At 39.5% G+C, this 19663-nt stretch overlaps 1 protein-coding gene across 1 annotated transcript; it reads right to left on the minus strand.

Moving 5' to 3' along the window:
- Positions 1 to 756: 756 nt before the first annotated feature.
- On the minus strand, positions 757 to 18094 carry LOC124256941 (excitatory amino acid transporter-like). Its single transcript, XM_046690903.1, has 8 exons — positions 17976 to 18094; positions 15374 to 15607; positions 14372 to 14566; positions 13048 to 13195; positions 8899 to 9103; positions 5048 to 5174; positions 3921 to 4115; positions 757 to 910 (listed from the first exon to the last, which is right to left on the minus strand). Exons 1-8 carry the CDS (start codon positions 18092 to 18094, stop codon positions 757 to 759), a joined length of 1377 nt encoding a protein of 458 aa, XP_046546859.1.
- Positions 18095 to 19663: the final 1569 nt, after the last annotated feature.

Here is a 19663-nt window from a genome sequence, read left to right on the forward strand (position 1 = left end):
CCGTTCCTTACCTGCCATCCAAAATGAAAAGGGCGGATATCACGTGATCACTGTGTCAACTGGTCAGATGTCTCCCTAATTGGGCAGTCAATGACATTTGGCATTGAGGTGATGTTTGAGATGATCCAGTCAAATTATAAGGGTTGGCTATCGATATCGATCACAGAGATCTATCATCATTGAATGAATATCGGTCGATTATCGATGAATATCAGAGAAGCAACTTTCAGCAAAACTGACTAAAAATCGGAAAGAAATTAATGTGAGTGGTAACATATTTGGGCTTGGATTACCAACACATTACCGTCCTGAACATAAAAATATACCTAACCTGTATTTTCTGAGTAAATTTAAAAATTATTTCAGCAGAATCATTCGTTTCCGATATTATTGATTACACAATTTTCATATCGATAATCATTAATAATGATTATCATCGATATTTCCGATATCGATCTTTTTTAAACTATGTTCTAACTATCGTGTTGCAAGTGTTAAGAAAAATTGACGGAGTTAAATCTGTGTGCAACTGGATATTTTCAGGGTTTAATGATAGAGACAGAAATGACACTGGGATGGGTTTGTGTCTTGTGTTCATTATTATATACAGTAAGTGATATTTACAGTCAGTTATGTTTTTCAAACGATTTTACTGAAGAACTGTTCAAATGTTTGATTACCTGGACAGATTTTGTGACAGAAAGCATTATTTGATAAAACATAAAATATTGAAGGAGCAAAGAGATGATTTCTGCTTCACACCAGGTCATTCTCCAGCATCACCTGATCCTCCTGTAGAGGCTCAGTTTGTGTCTCTGATGTGTCACGTGGCGGGAGCTTCGTGTAATGGGAGACAACTCCAACAACCAGACAATCACTTGCCACATTTACCGTTGTGCGGAAACGATCCCTGGAAAATAGAATGAAAAGGTTTGTCAACAGCCTTTTTAACAGGATGTGCACATGTATATTCAATGCTCAACGAGGAAATCCAGTGTTTAGGATGTTAATGAGACTAGCCAGAGAATATTAAAGATCAGGTATACAGTATGAACCTTGAACACTTAAATTAAGATTACTTATAATCTCCTGAGAACTATCGAAATTGTGTTAGAGAAAATATATAACTGTTCCTCCTCAACGTATCTTGATATCTTAATGTCAGTTATCGTAAAGAAGACCTGCCACTGTTCACTTCTATAAACATCACTATGTACACTTTTGCAAGTTGACCAAAAGTAAGTATAGGGAGATGGGAAATTCTGTAGTAAAGACAGCTTACATCAACCATTCAACAGTGACCAAGAAAGAGATACCCCGATCCGGGAGTCCAACAGATCTCAGGACAAGCAGCAGCACAGCCAAAGCAGCACCAGGAACGCCGGCAGTTCCAACACTGCTTAGAATAGCTGTTAAACTGGAATACAATATATTATTTTAGATTGTGGTTTGAAAGTTGTATTTTAGGAATGGAAGCAATGTTGTCCAGCGTGTCCTCTGGATCACGATATGAAGTTTTACCATGTTTTAGAGAACGTTAAAACTTTTGGTAAATGTAATGCAATTAACCCTCAAACGTATACCCTTTTTAACATCGTATTCCATACACCATGGACCTCAAAGGACCAGTCATACCATACTTCAGGAAAGTTTACATTCTAGTATTCTTTATATAGTGTGATGCACTTGCACTTTGGCAACATAATCATGGAGCGTCATGAACAAATGGTTGTGTCCAAAGGGTATGTAACACTATGGGTAATTGTTATCTTGATGTGTAATTTGTCATTGTCATACTTAAATCGAAAATGTTTTAGGCTATATCACCGATATTGTATGAGTGGTGAGAGACTGCATAACGTAAGCATATCGTGTCTAGCAATTTCGACTATACATCGGTGGACATGTTTGTGTGTGCTGTGTGTGTTGGATGTGTGTGTCGTGTGTGGTGGGTGTATTGTGTGGTGGATGTGTGTGTCGTGGATGATGGTGTATTGTGCACTGGGTGTATTGTGTTGTGGATGTGTGTGTCGTGTGTGTATTTCGTGGTGGGTGCATGTGTCCGATGTCTAGCAATTTCGACTATACATCGGTGGACATGTTTGTGTGTGCTGTGTGTGTTGGATGTGTGTCGTGTGTGGTGGGTTTATTGTGTAGTGGAAGTATTATTGTGTGGTGAATGTCTGTGTCGTGTGTGTGGTGGATGTGTTTGTCCGATGTGGGTGTATTGTGTAGTGTGTGGATGTGTGTATGTCGTGTCGTGTGTAGTCGATGTGGGTGTATTGTGTGGTGGATGTGTATGTCGTGTGTGGTGGACGTGTATGTCGTGTGTGGTGGACGTGTGTGTTTGTGTGTGAGTGGATGTGTGTGTCGTGTGTGGTGGATGTCGTGTGGTGGATGTGTATGTCGTCGTGTGGTGGACGTGTGTCGTCGTGGATGTGTGGTGGATGTGTGTGTGGTGTGGTGGATGTGTATGTCGTGTGTGGTGGACATGTCGTGTGTGGTGTATGTCGTGTGGTGGATGTGTGTGGTGTGTATCTGTCGTGGTGTGGTGTATGTCGTGTGTGGTGGACGTGTATGTCGTGTGTGGTGGATGTGTATGTCGTGCCCTGGAATCCAAAGATTGATGTCGTGTTGGTGGACCTGTTCGTTTCTTTGTTCGGAACTCTGGATGTGTGTGAAAGAGGTGCTGCTTATTCTGACAGAATGTCCGAACCATAGTGAATCCTTTTGACAACAGTTCTAGTCCTTTGAGGGGGTAGCTGTTGTCAGAATCTACAATCCAGAAAATCATAAAGCCGTCTGGTTTTGCTGCATGTACTGGATGAACGAGCACCGACCACAGAACGGTACAAGCTGCTCGTCTACAGTGAGGGTTTCACCCGGAACATAATGTTTTCTCAGAGCATTTTCAAACTCATCCCAGACATCTCTGTCTCCGCCAATTTGTCTTTTGCGTGTCTGAAACCTCTTGTTTCCTTGTCACCAACCCTCAATTTACTCATCAGAGACTTGAATGTGTTTTGAGACAAGATATCTCTCACAATAGGAACTCCATACTTTTTATCCCATAAGACATTGCTGTCCACCATGTTTTGTTTCAGATGTCCACATTTCAGTAGAATTCCTATGAATGTCAATATTACTGTCTTGTCTGTATCTTTCTCATTCTGTATCGACTGTCCCCTTATCTGCTATTACTTTCTTTCCTTGAATGTCAGTAAGTTTCACAATGGTGTCCACCATGTTTCCTGTAATATATTTTGTATACGTGTTTTCTTCATGGACAACGTTGTCAGCATTGATTACTCTTTGGATTCGACCATGGATGATATGTCGTTGAGGAGTACGACTAGATCCAGGGGGAGTTTTCCTCTGTCTTTTCCAAGATAACACTTGGTCTTCTGAATGAGACGAACGCATTGACTCATCACCAGATGTTTCTGTAGATTCATAATCTGTCGAGTATTCATCGGAAAAGTCCAAAGGAACAAAATCACATTCGGAAGAACTGTCGTCAGAAAGTAAAATATCACTTTCCTCAACGACACTTTCCCCTGATCTCCCCCTTTTGCTCATTGTGAAGTGCTACTGACGCAATTACATCATCTGGCACATGGACCGTTTCACAGTCCGTAGTTAGCAAAAAGCCATTTACCTGGGCCTCCCAAGCCCAAGGTATACCTCAGTGTTACCAAGCAAATCTGTTGTTAAATAATTTTAAAACTTTTTACATCTACTCCCAATAGTTTTTGAAGAATTAAGATTTTGACCTTTTGGAGGAATACATGCAGCGAAATTATCGTGCTTATAATATTAAAGTTTTTGTATACATGAAAACACCAAGGTGGGCCTCAAAGACCCAGGGTATACGTTTGAGGGTTAAAACGTGTTCCAGTCAAACAGGATCAGCAACATACCTTACAATGATCACATTGCCAAATGATAGGCTGATTCCATTGTACTGAGCAATGAACATGGGAGCAATGGCAGCATAGACAGCACCGCCGTCCATGTTGACTGTGGCTCCCACTGGGAGGACGAAGCGGGAAATCCGAGTGTCCACCTTCATCCGCTCCTCGACACACTGCATCGTCACTGGCAGCGTGGCAGCACTGGAAACAAATTTATGAAGTTCATAAGGCTGAGATTTACATTCGATACAGGCGTTGTCGTTTTCTTGACAATGGACTACCTTCACACGAATCTCACTGTATCCTTATACAGATTTGTCTTTCACAACAAAGCTGTCCGGTTGGACATGGGGGATACTGTGGTCATGTACCCGAGACAGCATTCTAGAGGTTCCGAGTAAATCTAAATATTTTCTGCATGCAAATGATGTAAGGTCACTTAAGGCCCACTGTAATGAATACAAAGGAAAATTGAGTACAGGAACATGGCACCACAACACTTGCTGCATACATATTCCTAGTGATACAAACACACTAAACTGATAGTTGAGGCATTCATGCGATTACTCCGAAACCATAACAGAATGGTACCACTAAGTCTTCTCATGGTATACAAATACCAGAATTTACATCAAGGAAAACACGGGCTATAGATCGCCAACAACTGAAGGCAGATCACCATACTAGGATCCATGGGGACTTAAATAATCATTACATTATTTTCGCTACCTGCATGGACCCTAGCTGGATATACACCATCCCTTCAGCCGCTGGAGATTGTAGGATAATACAAAATAAGTGACCCCTCCTGCATGCCATGTACAGATTCAATGCCCCACCCCACCTTCCCATATATTGTGATGTACAAAATTGCTGGAACACACCCAAGAATATCGAACAAAGTGGGTGACCCCTTGAAAAATCATCAACCATGCACCACCCCCTAGCCATAAATTATGAACGGTCCCTACTTAACCATCACCATGTCTTCAGTTTGCATGGATAACATTGATAAATATGCTGGAACAGAATATTTATATATTAATCCGAAAACGTTCGCATGGTGCTTTGATGTCAGAACGTATTATGTATACATCTGATCCTGAGATGACTTTGAAGCTGTGTTGACTCACCACATGACAAGTCTGATCATTCTTAGTGTGACTGCGTTGATGACAGCAAAAAACTCTGTCACCAGTGCTCCGTGACGGCCTAACTGCCCCAGAGTCACACCGAAAACAATGCAGTACATAAGTAAACCTGAAAGAAATATAATCGTAACATAACGCCCAAGACAATAGCTAGCAAAATGCAGCAATTCAGTTCTTCAAAGATTCAGAAGACTAAATAACTCTGAGGTTTTGTTTGGGATGGTAAAGTCTTTGAATAACAATAACATGGCTTAGGTCCCTGCTACACTCATTGTGCAACAGTATAACATCCATGTATTTCGATCAAGCTTTCCATACCGCCTCCTGAGTGGGTACGTAAGTCCCAAACCTTTCAAAGTAAAATGTAAATTTACCATATTTTAAACGTAGTATATTTGTTCTTTTAACTGCAGGCTAAGTTTTCCTTCAATCGCCAGCGGCTGAAGGTATGGTGTAAATCCAGCTAGGGTCCATGCAGGTAGCAAAATTAATGTAAGTCCCCATGGTTCCTAGTATGGTGATCTACCTTCAGTTGTTGGCGATCTATAGCCCGTCTTTTATACTGTATTGTCTTCTTTAATTGGAATGTTTTAGCTTTGCTCGCTAGTTTTATATTCATAGCTGTGATTCTCTGGTATTTTTACTGTCCATCGTCGACAGGTTTTAATCTTCAAAGCATTTTTACTTTTTATTGTATAAGTTGTTTTCGTCACGATATGGCTGAGATATTGCCGATGTGACGTTAAATATTTACTCACTCACTCACTTTCCATACCGACGGTGTGATGAGAATATGACATACTGCAGAACACAATATCGAGGTTTTGAATTATATATGTTTCAAATAAGATTTTCCAATACATAGGTTTTGAAATACTCTTTGTAAACTTAGATCTTGATATGAATTATGTATGTTTCAAATAGTTATCAAAGTTTCGTTTCGTAGAGGTAAATGGAAGAGACAATAGTGGCACACAGTGTTTCATGATATTCGTCATTATGCACTTGTACTAGACTAACGCTTAGTCTCTGAATATATAATTTTGACAGTAACAGATAAACCCATGGAAAAGGAGCCCAAGTGAGATGGGAGATCCTGAACCAGAGTAAAACTAAATTTGCTTCATTTAGGGCTTTAGAACAGAACAGAACAGAATTTTATTTCAGTAACAGGCCTCCGGCCCAAAATACATATTCATAAATTGATGAATAATTAGAGCACATATAATGTATTTCATTTAAATTTGTGTTTCTTGTCAACAAAGTATAAAAATAGACATACATCCTTGATGATATTAACATTTTTACTCTGTAATATAGATATAAAATTAATAATTGATGGACATTTACTAAAATATTTTGATATGTACTTATTTCTGATATGAGAATATGCATCACAGATATAAAACACATGCCATTCATCTTCAACAATGAAGACACCATTTAATTTGCAAAACAGGCAATGCCTTTACCTGAGTAAAGGGCTTCATTTAGGGCTTTAGCACTGTAGGGAGGGCTAGGTATACGTAGTAGGGGAAATAATGTGGTTCAGTGACTGTGAGACAGACTAGCACTTATACACGAAATACGTTCCAAGATTGGATATTTGACTCGTCATACATATGCATATTGTTTGAGTTTTAGTATACCTAAGATATTTGCACCATCAACGACCCGCGTTTGCCTTGTCGAAGCTGGCTGGTTTATCATGTTGACTTGTGTAGAATTTCCAGTATTATTCCCGAATTCGGAACTTGAACTGCCACCCTCCTCTGTCCTTGTCTCAGTGCTTGTGTGTTGCATTGTGGCAGCCATTATATTGTCTGGCACTATGTTTCTATAGAACAATAATATCAGTGAACGAAGGTACAAATTGATCTCAAACTGTAGAATAATGAAATAATGATGTCAAAAGCCAAACTAAGAACCTCCAACACATATTTGAGATATATAACGTCAGTGCCAGAGAATAACGTGAGTAACGTAATAAAAGCCTAGAGTAATACATTATGTATTTGGAATAAATATGTTCTTTCTTTTCACGAAGTAACACTGCAAAGATATGTGTATACATGTCTGAAATAACACACATAGCTTTGTTAGTACATATAGTGTCATTATATCATTTCCACGTTAATGCCTTACATCGCCTTCATGAACAGAGTTAGCACCCCAAGTTGCGTTAATCATTTAGTCGATTGTCTGGTACAGACTCCAAAATCTAAACAGTATGCCTTACCTTAATATGTCCAAGAACATATCCACTGTTGATGTTATGGCGGTGTTGTGTGATACATCACTTGTTGACGAGCCTGAATATGCTCCTGGTTTGATTGTCAGGACTAATGTCAAGCCTACCAGTGTTGCAGCAACAGAGGTACTTGCATAGTAAACCATAGACAATGCACCTATCTTTCCGGCAGATGATCCTTTCATATTCCCAAGACCTTTTAGACAACAGGTATTAGCTTCATATTATAAAGTACCAATCTGATATATAATAATCACAAAAGAAATGCAAGTCAAGTTCATAAAATGGAACAAAAACCAATGTGCACGTTTCACATGCAGTGAAAATTAAAGAAGCGAGCTTTTCCTTTTTGTTTTCCTTTAAAAGCAATCATATTAAATAGACACAGAAAGCTGCAAGCCTTCAAGATTCAAGTCTATATATATAGAGAAAGTGATGAGAATACCGAGCGTGTAGTATATATATATATAGTTTCTGAAATAATCACACACGACACGGATCTTCTCCAACACTTCTCCCTGAAGATAAAAGTGAAACATGTTGGAGAACTTCCGTGTCGTGTGATTATTTCAGAAACTTCTTCTGATATATATATACCAGTCACACGACATGGCAAGTTCATATCACATAAATCAGTTCCAGTCTTACTGCTTATAGATCACATTCTAGCAAAGCGACGTTTCAAACAAGTTCTGAGTTTATTAAACGTGTGACGGTTACTAAAGGTTCCAGCAAGGAAATATGACCAAGACTTACATATCGTATTGATGGACAAACAAATTATAACTCTGGTTTGCCTTCATGTGAGCACATTTTGACAAAGGTGGTTGCTTGTAAAGGAAAGGAAAGGTCGCTTCTTTAATTTTCACTGCAAGTCCAGAATTCAACCCACAGTGCAAAGCAAGGCTTGTGCAGAAACCTTGAAAAGAGTTAAGGAACACTTGTACTTTCATTAGTTCCCTTATTCGTTCCCATGAGTATATCTTACAAGATGTGGAAAGGGTGTGTCGTTTCTATTAAATTAAAACGTGGTTAAACATTTTCACACATTTCAGTTTGACTTTTCCTCTTCCAAGGGCAAGGGCAAGAGTAAGTAAGTGAGTGAGTTGTCAATGCTTTCAATACTCATGCAAATGTACCAGTGTGCGTTTATACATGCGGGAGTAATGCCTTTAGAATGCCTTTCGTTTTCCTTTTCCCATCTTTTGGCAATCGTGAGGACAAGCAAGTGATATACAATCATTTGCGAATAAGGTACTGGAGCCCACCATCGTCGAGATCCAGCATGCATAACTCTGAGACATTGAAACGAGGGTAAAGTAGATACGATCGCTTTCAATATCAGGCAGGGTTTAAGTCTCAATCCATATAATCGTAGCAGTTGTCATAGCTACATCAGTATAAGTGTAATGTGAGAATTGTAATATAACGTAAGATAATGAGAACAAAAAATATACTGTGACAGCTGAGATGTCATTAATTTTATATTTTTACAGCAACAAATAGACAAAGACATGTTTTGTATGGTTTATGGTACAACTTTAATAACCAAATTTGTGCAACAAGAAGGTGGTAACTTTACCTGTAATGATACTGGCGACTATCAGTGGCAGCATCAGTAACTTCAGCATACGAAGGAAAAGCTCTCCGGGAAACTGCACCAAGTGAATAGCCTCAGAGGACGGCTTGAGAGACCGACACAAAATCCCGGCAACAATTCCCAGTACCACGGCGAGAATTGTAGAGACGAGGAGGATGCTGTGTCGGAGAAACTTAAGGAACTTCATCTGCATTAGAATAGTACAGTTATTGTACACAGATTGATCTGGACACACATTATTATTTCTGGTAATTATGCCTGTTGCGTTTTAAAAGTTAAACCGAAAAAATAGATGCACGGAAACAGTTACGAAAATGTTTGTTTTGAGGGTTTGAACAAAACAAAATATTGAAGAGTACATATCTTCAACTGAGGCTGTCTTTGAATTTAAGATTAATTTGCACAGTGTACTTACCCTTGGTTTTGCCACAATGCCAAAACTTCATCGTTCCATACACATTTGTAGAGTCAGCAGAGTGTCCACAACGTATGAATTATGAGAGGAAATATATCTACACAAACGATTTGTTTTCACATCATGAACTCTTTCTGGTCACAGATATTTAGGTTTGTGTTTTCACTGGAAACGTTTAAAGGTGTAAGCGGGGATTCAATGGAGTTTAACATATTAACAATAATTTATCATATTTACTTAACAAGAGACTTTGTGAATATGTTTTTATTGTCCTTATTGTCATGTTTTATGCCACTTTTCTGTGATCCATTCTTGCTATTTTGTCATTATGCACACACAAGATTATATATAAATGAGACATAACAAACTTTTGCCCCGGACAATTTCTGTATGTTTAGGCGATCTACGCTATTAATGAACACAAATTAGTGGTCCTTTTCAGTTCGTAATAATCTGTTTCTTCCCATAATCGAGACAGCTTACCGACAAAAAATATATTGGCGTAGCTCAACTCATGTTTTTGTTCTTTCATAATATGTGAGTGAGTGAGTTTAGTTTTGCGCTGCACTCAGCAATATTCTAGCTATATGGTGGCGGTCTGTAAATAATCGAGTCTGGACCTGACAATCCAGTGATCAACAGCATGAGCATCGATCTGCGCAATTGGGAACCGATGACATCTGTCAACCAAGTCAGCGAGCCTGACCACCCGATCGCGTTAGTCGCCTCTTACGACAAGCATAGTCGCCTTTTGTGGCAAGCATGGGTTGCTGAAGACCTATTCTACCCCGGATCTTCACGGGTCTGTCATAATATGTATCGACTTCAGCATTGATACGTAAATATCCCATAAACAGTCAGCTATGCGTGCACGGTTTCGTTGTGTCGCTTGTAGGAATGTGTTGTGATGGGCTCCTGATTTTGAGATTTCACAGATGTGGTGTGCCTTTAATGATCTGTCACAGGTTCAGTTTCTTCGTTGCAGAGGGTAATTAACATTTTATGAGCATGCTACATCATATGACCACAAGGAAACAGACAGTCACGTGATGACACATATACAGACCCAAAGCACAGATACTCACCAAGTTCACTCACGAACGATTTATATGAAAGAATAAATCATACCGTTCATCACTGAGAGCAATGTAATTTTAACATAAATCGACAGGGTGGATACACTGCACGCTTGTGACCTCGTTCATGTTGTGTGGCACTGTGCCTCGATGGCTTCAGCCATTTACTAAACTCACTGACTCACTCATGCAGTCGGCACTCGTGAAGAACAACCTCCTCGTGGTGAGTACTGGGTTACGCAAACAGCTCTTCCCCCGCAAGGACCCAGGGTAGAATGTGTCCACAGTACTCCATTGCTGGTCGTAAGAGGCGACCGAATGTTTGCAATGGGTTGCGCCCATGTGTCGGTGAAGGAAGGGATTCTGGTGGTTGAGGGCATAGGACCCAGAAACCGTGTTCCTATTGCCCAACACTCCACTTTGACATCAACTTCACCAAGGCGGGTGGCAGAATTGGCCCGGTTCTGTTAATCGGCTGTCATGCCATGCCATGTGCCATGCTCATGGCAATTCTTGTACATTATTGTGCATTTCTGAATCATTAATGAATATTTGTATTTCATATTATACTATATATGTTTGCCAGGAGTCCTATGCAAGAAGACGGTGGTGAAGACAGCCAGGTGTGCGACTTGTACGTGTGAAATTAAAATTTCACTGCACGCGCTTGTTGATTACCTGGCTGTTCTACTAGCAGGTGGTCCTCCCTCGTAAGAGATAGCGAAAAATAATGATCGTTTGTTAAACATCTTTTTATTCGGGTGTCCAACATTATGAGACAAATCATCAGAGAGTTGATGTGTCAATTTCATGTGACTGTGCAAAATTTGGTTTGGTTGTAATTATTAGATTTTGTGTTTGTGTTCATCGGTCAGAAATGAAGTCAAACGGACTATAACTGTATTTTAATTCTTCTTCGTGAGGATCTGTATAACAAGAAGTCCTCTCTTATTCCGCCTCCAGGAATAAGAGTAAAACCTTTCCTTTCTGCTGCTGGCATTGAGTTCTTCTCCTCCTTTGCTATTAGTGAGGCCACAGATTGACCAAACACTGACAACGTTTAAACAATCCGAAACTAGTGAATTACAATATGAACAAACATTTAATCAATTAAAAAGTAAATATGATATATACAAATCCTTATTTACAGATGGATCCAAGGATGATTGCGCTTGTGCCAGTGTCATTGGATCCAGAACAATATATTCTAGATTACAAGGCGATAGCTCTATTGTCACAGCCGAGGCAGATGCCATGTCAACAGCGCTTAAATATATTTTTTAAAACTAAATATAAACAATATATCATTTATTCAGACTCGCTCTCGTGCCATCAGGCTATTAAAATATCTCTTATAAACATCCACGTTTAATTGAAATAATTGAATTGTATAATGATCTTGCTACTGCCCAATACGACATCGTCATCTGTTGGTTAGCCAGCCATGCTGGTATTTCAGGCAACACGATCGCTGATTTTGCTCCTATGGCAGCACTCAACAAGTTAAACTTACCAGATTTTTTAAACGTAGTATTTTTTGTAATTTTGATTTATGGCTATATTTGACTACAATCGTCAGTTAAAGGATGATATAAATCTAGTACTGTAAGTCCCAATGGTCCTTAGCATAGTGATCTTTCTTCAGTTGCTGGTGATGTCCAGCCCGTTTATGTATTGTGTTGTCCATAATGGAGGTTTAATTTTAAAGTTCCATGCTACTTCTAATTCTCTATCTATGATAATGTAGTAATTTTACTGTTCTTTGTCGACAAATTTTATAATGTAACTTTAACTTATAAGTAAATGAATTGTTTTAGTCACGATATGGCTGAACTGTTGCTGGTGTGACTATAATTTTAACTCACTCACTCATTACTCATGCGAGGTTATAGTCGCTTCAATATCCAGACAGGAAGATTGGCCCTCAGCTGGCCCTCTGATTTTCGCCGTAAGAAGACGCAAGACTTAATGCGTGGGTAAGGTTAAATGTGTCCAAAGTCGGATTTAGTTTTCAAAAAAGCTGTTTTAACTATTTGAAAATTTGTAAATTCATGACAAATGAAATTCGCCCATTTCAACCTGAGGAAGATACTCAATCATGTTAGCACTGAAGAAGGAAGTAAATGATGCATTTCCAGTGGCCCCAAAACGATACATTTCTCTGTTTGGTAGATGGGTTGTTGTTAGAAATAGGGATACAATATATGGATACCGATTTTGCATTGATATGAAGTTGGACATTAATCCGATATTTACTGTCATGAATTAAATTGATTTTCTTTAAAATGCTGCCATGGTACATGTTAATTGAAGTAAATGCACTTGTGAACATAAAATCCATGCAAAACAACCTTGCGTCATATTCCATCTAATTTATTAATATATGCCGAAAAAGTTTTCACATATTGTTGTTACTGAAAAACAAAACTGACTTTTAAACACAAAGTAGGCGGAAGTCTCATCTTTGTAAATGGAATAATTTGGAAAATGGAAACTGTTTTTGTGACAGCAGGCAATGCATGATTAAACATAACTTAATGAAGTGTAACTGTCAAAAATCCAAAGCAGTTACATGCATTTGAAAATTACAAAATACAATCTGTCAAGTATGGTAGGAAACTTGATGGTTGGACTTCACACCAGGTCATGCTCCAGCATCTCCCGTTCCTCCCGCAGGGGTTCACTTTGTGTCTCCGATGTGTCACGTGGCGGGAGCTTCGTGTAATGGGAGACAACTCCTACGACCAGACAATCGCTAACCACATTTACCATTGTGCGAAAACGGTCTCTGGAAAGAGAGAATGTAGGATTGTAGTCGATAGTATTTCAGCTTTGTAAACGAAGTCTTTGAGTGTTGAGTTGGTAAGTCTGTAAGGAGCATCACAATAACATTTGAAATATGTAATCAATGCAATCCTTAAACATAACACACAACCTCTGAGAACTATCGACAAAACTACTCAGTTTCAAAATCAAAGTATTAACTGTTTTGCTTCACGTTATACCATATCAAACATACACTGCAGGAAAATATATAAAACCACCGGTAGGAACCAGTACCCTTTCACCCTCTATTCACTTCACTTTGAGACCGCCTCCGTGGTGTAGTGGTTAGAGCGTCCGCCCGGAGAGCGGAAGGTCGTGGGTTCGATCCCCGACCGCGTCATACCAAAAGACGTTAAAATATGGTACTTGTTGGTCCCTGCCTTGCGCCCGGCATTAATGGGTACAACAAGGACTGGTCGGCTCGGAGTCAGTATAATGTGTCTGAGTGGGGTATTCATGCTTCACTGCGGCATGGTATCTCAGTGGGCTAGCACTATAAACCCAGCTTCAGACTGTTCTAGTACAAGCAGCCGCACTTACACATACACACGCATGCACGTCGTCATATGAACGAAATATTCTCAAGCACGACGTTAAACCCTATTTCACCTCACCTCACTTCACTTTGTACATTTTTATAAAGACCAGTTGAAATTTTGGCAGCCAGAAGACTTAATGGCGAAAGCTTACATCAACCAGTCAACGGTGACCAAGTAAGCGATGCCCCGATCTGGAAGTCCGACAGATCTTAGGACAAGCAGCAGAACAGCAAAACCAGCACCAGGAACAGCAGCGGCTCCAACACTGCTCAAAATAGCGGTTAAACTGGAATAGATATGGTTAAATATACGAGTTGCGTTTTTTTATTTGGGAGTTATAGGTCTAGTGATGTGGCATACGGATGTTTTATGAAGAACAAAATCGGTAACAGGTACAACAGCTTGAACACTGGCAGGAGCAGCTGTTAAACTGGATAAGATGGTGCTAGTTTTAGCTTGTGATTTTGAGCTTTCGTGGCAGTGTTCCTTAGCGTGCTATATGGCTGCTTTTTTATAGATTAGCGCCATGATATCTAAATGACTTTTGGTAAATAAGATACAATTAAAACTTTTGAAGTCTTCCATGGCCATCAACATACCCTACAATGATGACATCTCCAAATGATAGGCTGATTCCATTGTACTGGGCTATGAACATCGGAGCAATGGCAGCAAACACAGCACCGCCGTCCATGTTGACTGTGGCCCCCACTGGGAGGATGAAACGGGAAATCCGTGTGTCCATCTTCATCCGCTGCTCCACACACTGCATCGTCACTGGCAGCGTGGCAGCACTGGAAACACAGTTATTATGATCACCACATCTGGAACTCGCATTCAAAACAAATTTTGTCTTTTTCAGGACACGGTCTTCCGCTAGGACACGGTTTGGATCGAATCAAACTGCATCGGGCTGTGTAGCGGCACTGGATAAAAGGTTACCATGCACATGAGACTCAGACGTCCGATACCGATATTGCAGGGGATGCTTAGCCTTTTCCATTTAACGATGGAAATTAACACAAAATAGCACCACAATGTATGTCATATACATATTCATCGTGATAAACAAACCTCGACACGATCACAGTGCGATAATATTACTTCAAGACTGAAAAATGAACTGATGTCAAGTCTACAGAATATAAGTTCAGTTGCAACCTCTACTGACATGGGAGGGTACCATTTAATGCTTATGCAAATGCAAATGCTACTTACATTCGATATAGTATGTTTCATACAGATTGAGTTAACCTTGTTTCCCTAACTGACGATGGCGAATCCACTGTCTTCTAAGTTGACTTTAGTCTAACCTTGACCAACCACAAAGTCACATCTAGTGAAAGGTTTGTGCACAGTGTGGTGACACAGTTTTTGAGAAATGATCTTTGTACTGCTTGAATTTGACCGCTGATATTCTCGGGGTATGTCCTCTCGACAACTTATCCTCTTATGTTCATAGCCGTTAAGCCGTTAGCCGTTAAGCCATGTGAACCATATCGAGAGTCAGTGTCTGTGTTGGCAGTACAAGTCTGATAAAATCATTTCAACATTTTGCTGAAAGGTTCAGTGAGTTAAGGAGAAACTGAGGAAGTATATACCTGGAGCTTGTTGCAAAGGCTGTCAGTAGAGCTTGTATTGCCTTGAGGTATATTGTATATGGGTTCTTTCTGGTCAGGATGAAATACAAGAATGGAAGGACCACCAATGAATGGATTGCCAATCCGGCCATTTCAGTTGCAATGTAGATAGCCAGTGTTTGCCCAGTCTCCGTCATGTCACTTGTGGACATTATCTGGCCAGTGATGAGAAACAGGATGCCAAGTGGTGAATACCTGGAACACATCAAGGTTGCTTGTATTACTGCCTTGTACAACAATATTTATTGCTGACACATTGGCAATTCCGATCATCATCGAACTAATGATAAACTATGACCGAATAAATCTCTGCCTTAAAATCGCTACCCACATTCAAAGAACAAAGGGCTTGGAACTTCGAGTGATCTGACGTCACGTCCTGAAGTTCAAGCTGGCTTTAGAAAGAATTATTCTACCTCAGGTCTACACTTACACTTTATGCACTAATCAAAAAGACATTATAGAGATGAAAGCATTCTTCTATGTTTAATAGAAGTTTTGATGTTATTTTAGCAGACAATGTTATGTTAGCGTCAGATTGTTTTGTTGGTTAACAGACAACTTAATATTCTAAATACATGTACAGAAAATGGCCATTAACTAAAATTCAGATCTTTAGGAAAGATGCACTTGCTCCAATAGCGCTGAAAGAAAGACGGTTATTTGACGGCCAGTTTGTCCATGTAGTACATCATTATACACATTTAAGAATCTGATTCTCACACACAATAAACTTGGAAAAATGTAACCAAGATGTTTCATTACGTGCCAAGAAAGCGTCAGTAAGAGTAATGTCTATTGTCCTCAAACTTGGAACTATGCCGCCTAATATAATTTTCTTTCAGGTCTTTGATTCTGGTGGGGTAGCCCAGTGGTTAAAGCGTTCGCCGAAGTCTCGGGTTCGATTCCCCACATGGGTACAATGTGTGATGCCCATTTCTGGGGACCCCTGCTGTAATATTGCTTGAATATTGACAAGAGCGGTGTAAAACAATACTCACATTTTATGATATGGCTCGGAGGTGTGGAATAGTTAACGTTATGACTCGTTGGAGAAGGTTCAAATGTTAGCATCTAAGAAATGAACTGTTTAAACAATGTGTACTTTCCCGTGCGTAACAGTTATGATGTATATTTACTATATCGCTAGTTGGATACGTTTAAGACAGACAGACATATATTTTCGGTAATTTAGGCCCTAGGCCCATAATACCTATATTTTGCAGTATAGATAGAGTATAGAAATATATATGCTGAGTAAAGTTATAGTTTAGTATTAATCAGTGTTAGTTTAGTATTAATCAGTGTTACATTTTCTCATTCCTTATACGGCGAACTTGTGAAAGAAATGATTTTCAGATATGGATATTGTCCGATGACATGAGTTGGGTGAAGGTTTGCGTTGTCGGTGGTTGAGTCCGATGATTTGGTAAACAGTCAGTTTTTTTGTTGGGAATGGTTAATAAAATATGAATTTCATCTTCGATGTCATCAAGGCCAGCAGTATGACAAAAGAGGCAGAGGCGTTCATTATAACGGGATGTTTGTATGGCGGCGACATTCCACTGCGAGTCTAAAGTTACAGCGCCGAAACGGAGTTATGATTTTACGTTGATTTGGTAGCAGTTCACTGGTTAATTTGGTTCGACGCTGAAAAATGATTTAAATTGTTAATAGTAGTCACATTTGGATGACGAAACAAGTGATGCATGCCAGGTTGAGTGAAGCAGTCATAAAATCTCTGTTTAGACATTTCCATGAATGTAGAAACACAGCTGATGTCATGAGATACTTCTGGACCTCCTTTCACAAAGCACTAAGGTGATCGTAAGTCACTAAGGTGATCGTAAGTCACTAAGGTAACCTTAGTGCAATGTTAAAGAAAGGGAGTTACGGTTAACCTTACTAAAGGTAGCTTCGTGAAAGGAGCCCCTGGTGTCCCCCGCCGTGGTATTGCTAAAAGCGGTGTAAAACAATACTCAGATACAACCAATTTTATGATATGGCGCGGAAGTGTGGGGATATTCAATGTTGTGACTCTTTGGAGAAGATTCAAATATTAGCATCAAGAAATGAGCTGTTTAAACATTGTGTATGTAACATGTGTGTCAGTTATGATTATATTTATATGTCTAACACTCTTGTGTATGTACAATCAACCTATTTGACTCTTGACTGGCCACGTCTAATTTGGTTTTGTAATGTTGATGTTACACATGGTGAAAATATAATATTAAAAAAATATCCTATAACGTTTCAATGATACATATGTGCGTAAAGAAAACTTTATGCATATACTATTAATGTTCATATAAAAGTCGAAGTCATGTCTATTCATTACTTAGCTAGTTGGATACTTTTAAGGGTGATGATATGATGGTGACGTTGGTCACTATCTTTGTGAAGTTTGTATAATATTACATATCCTGAGACCAATTTAAAAATATGCTGGTACTGCTTTTTTTCACATAAATCGAAAATGATTTAAATGATACTAACGTAAGAAGAAAACACTGGGTGTGCACATGATGTTGAGATGACAATTGAATTTGTGTCTGCTCACCACATCACCAGTTTGATCATGTTTTGGGTGACAGTGTTGATGACCATGAAGAACTCTATCACCACGGCTCCACGACGACCAAGATGGCTGAGAGTCACCCCGAAAACAATGCAGTACATCAGTACACCTAGAAGTGTAATTTGGGGGAATTACAGACAATCACACAACATACCCATGACATCAGCTGACAAACAAACAGTTAATGATTTAAGAACTGCGAGGTTTTCAAATCTATATGGCACCTAAAATCCAAATGTTGCTCAAAGGCACAGGTCATAGGCTCTTTGGGTGAGTGAGTTCAATTTTACGCTGCTTTTAGCAATAGTCCAGCAATATCACGGCGGGGGACACCAGAAATGGGCTTCACACATAGTACCCATGTGGGGAATCGAACCCGGGTCTTCGGCGTGACGAGCGAACGCTTTAACCACTAGGCTACCCCACCGCCCTCATAGGCTCTTTGGAATAGTAGGGTCTTCACTTCATGCTGGAATGCTTAAAGGTCAGTGATTTGCTGATTTGGAATGGTTAGAACTGTGAAACTTGTATTTGTTCATGACATTTGAATGCGAACTGGAGAAGGAGACACTTGGCATGTCAGGTACCAAGAAGGACATCTAGATAGCGCTCACGCTTTGGTATCCCTCACACAGTCATGTCTGTGCTGAATACACCAATTACCATGAGGACTGCTTTGTTCACATGCATGTTGCTTGAGCACTAAAGATACCTAAGATATTTGCACCATCAACCAGTCGTGTTTGTTGTTGACGATGGCTCATTCACCATGTTGACTTCTGTAGAATTTCCAGTATTATTCATGGAATCAGAACTGGAGCTGCCACCATCCTCTGTCCTAGTCTCAGTTCTTGAATGTTGGACTGTTGCAGCAACTATGTTGTCTGGCACTATGTTTCTGAAACGGTATATGAATGAATGAGGTTACGAAGTTTAAGATAATTTCGTCATGTAAGATACACAGCCAAAACCTTCAGTACATAATCAGAAATATAACGTAAACCCAAGAAAACAACCAGTCTTGATTATCAGACGAAATCGATTCCAATGAGCCAAAATGTCATAGATGCAAATCTGCATCAGTATAACAAGTCACCAGTGCAAGTCTTGCCAATATCTGAAGTTGAGCGACAAAAACACATGGAAGGGTCGAAACGAAGGGTAGATATTATCGAATATGTCATGAGAGATCCCTGATTGGATAAGTCAAAAACACAACTAACTTAATATAATTAAAATTTGTGGACGTAAACGTCACAAATAATACCATTTAAAACAATTACAGTCACAATTCTGTAGCATTATGCTTGTAATTGACGGAAATAGGCGCATTAGGGTAACCGAAACGAAGAGTAGATTAATTCATACAACATGCACTAAACTACAAAAAACGTTCATATTCCGACGGATGCTAATGCTGTCACTTGAGTGTCTGGTCCAGATACATACAGACTACTGTCTCATAAGTTGGATATTTTTAGTGTGGCGTTAAACAACAAATTAACAAAGAGCAATTTACCTCAACAAATCCAGAAAGATATCCGTTGCTGACGTCATGACATTATTTTGTGATATATCGGTTGTTGACGAGTCTGAATATGCTCCAGGTTTGATGGTCAGGACTAGTGCCAAGCCAAGCAGTGTTGCAGCCAAGGATGTACTTGCATAAT

This window comes from Haliotis rubra, unplaced genomic scaffold (assembly GCF_003918875.1).
Source record: "Haliotis rubra isolate DU_JTF1 unplaced genomic scaffold, ASM391887v1 Scf644, whole genome shotgun sequence".
Classification (NCBI taxonomy): Eukaryota; Metazoa; Mollusca; class Gastropoda; order Lepetellida; family Haliotidae; genus Haliotis; species Haliotis rubra.

Bases quoted from the DNA above. Each gene is read 5' to 3' on its own strand.
- LOC124256941 (XM_046690903.1), bottom strand. From the start codon at position 18,094: ATGTACTGCATTGTTTTCGGGGTGACTCTCAGCCATCTTGGTCGTCGT. The intron at 13,196-14,371 runs GTATGTTGATGG...CTCTCTTTCCAG, and splicing joins GGAGATGTCATCATTGTAGG to AGACCGTTTTCGCACAATGG. The intron at 4,116-5,047 runs GTGAGTCAACAC...ATTTGTTTCCAG, and splicing joins ATGATCAGACTTGTCATGTG to TGCTGCCACGCTGCCAGTGA.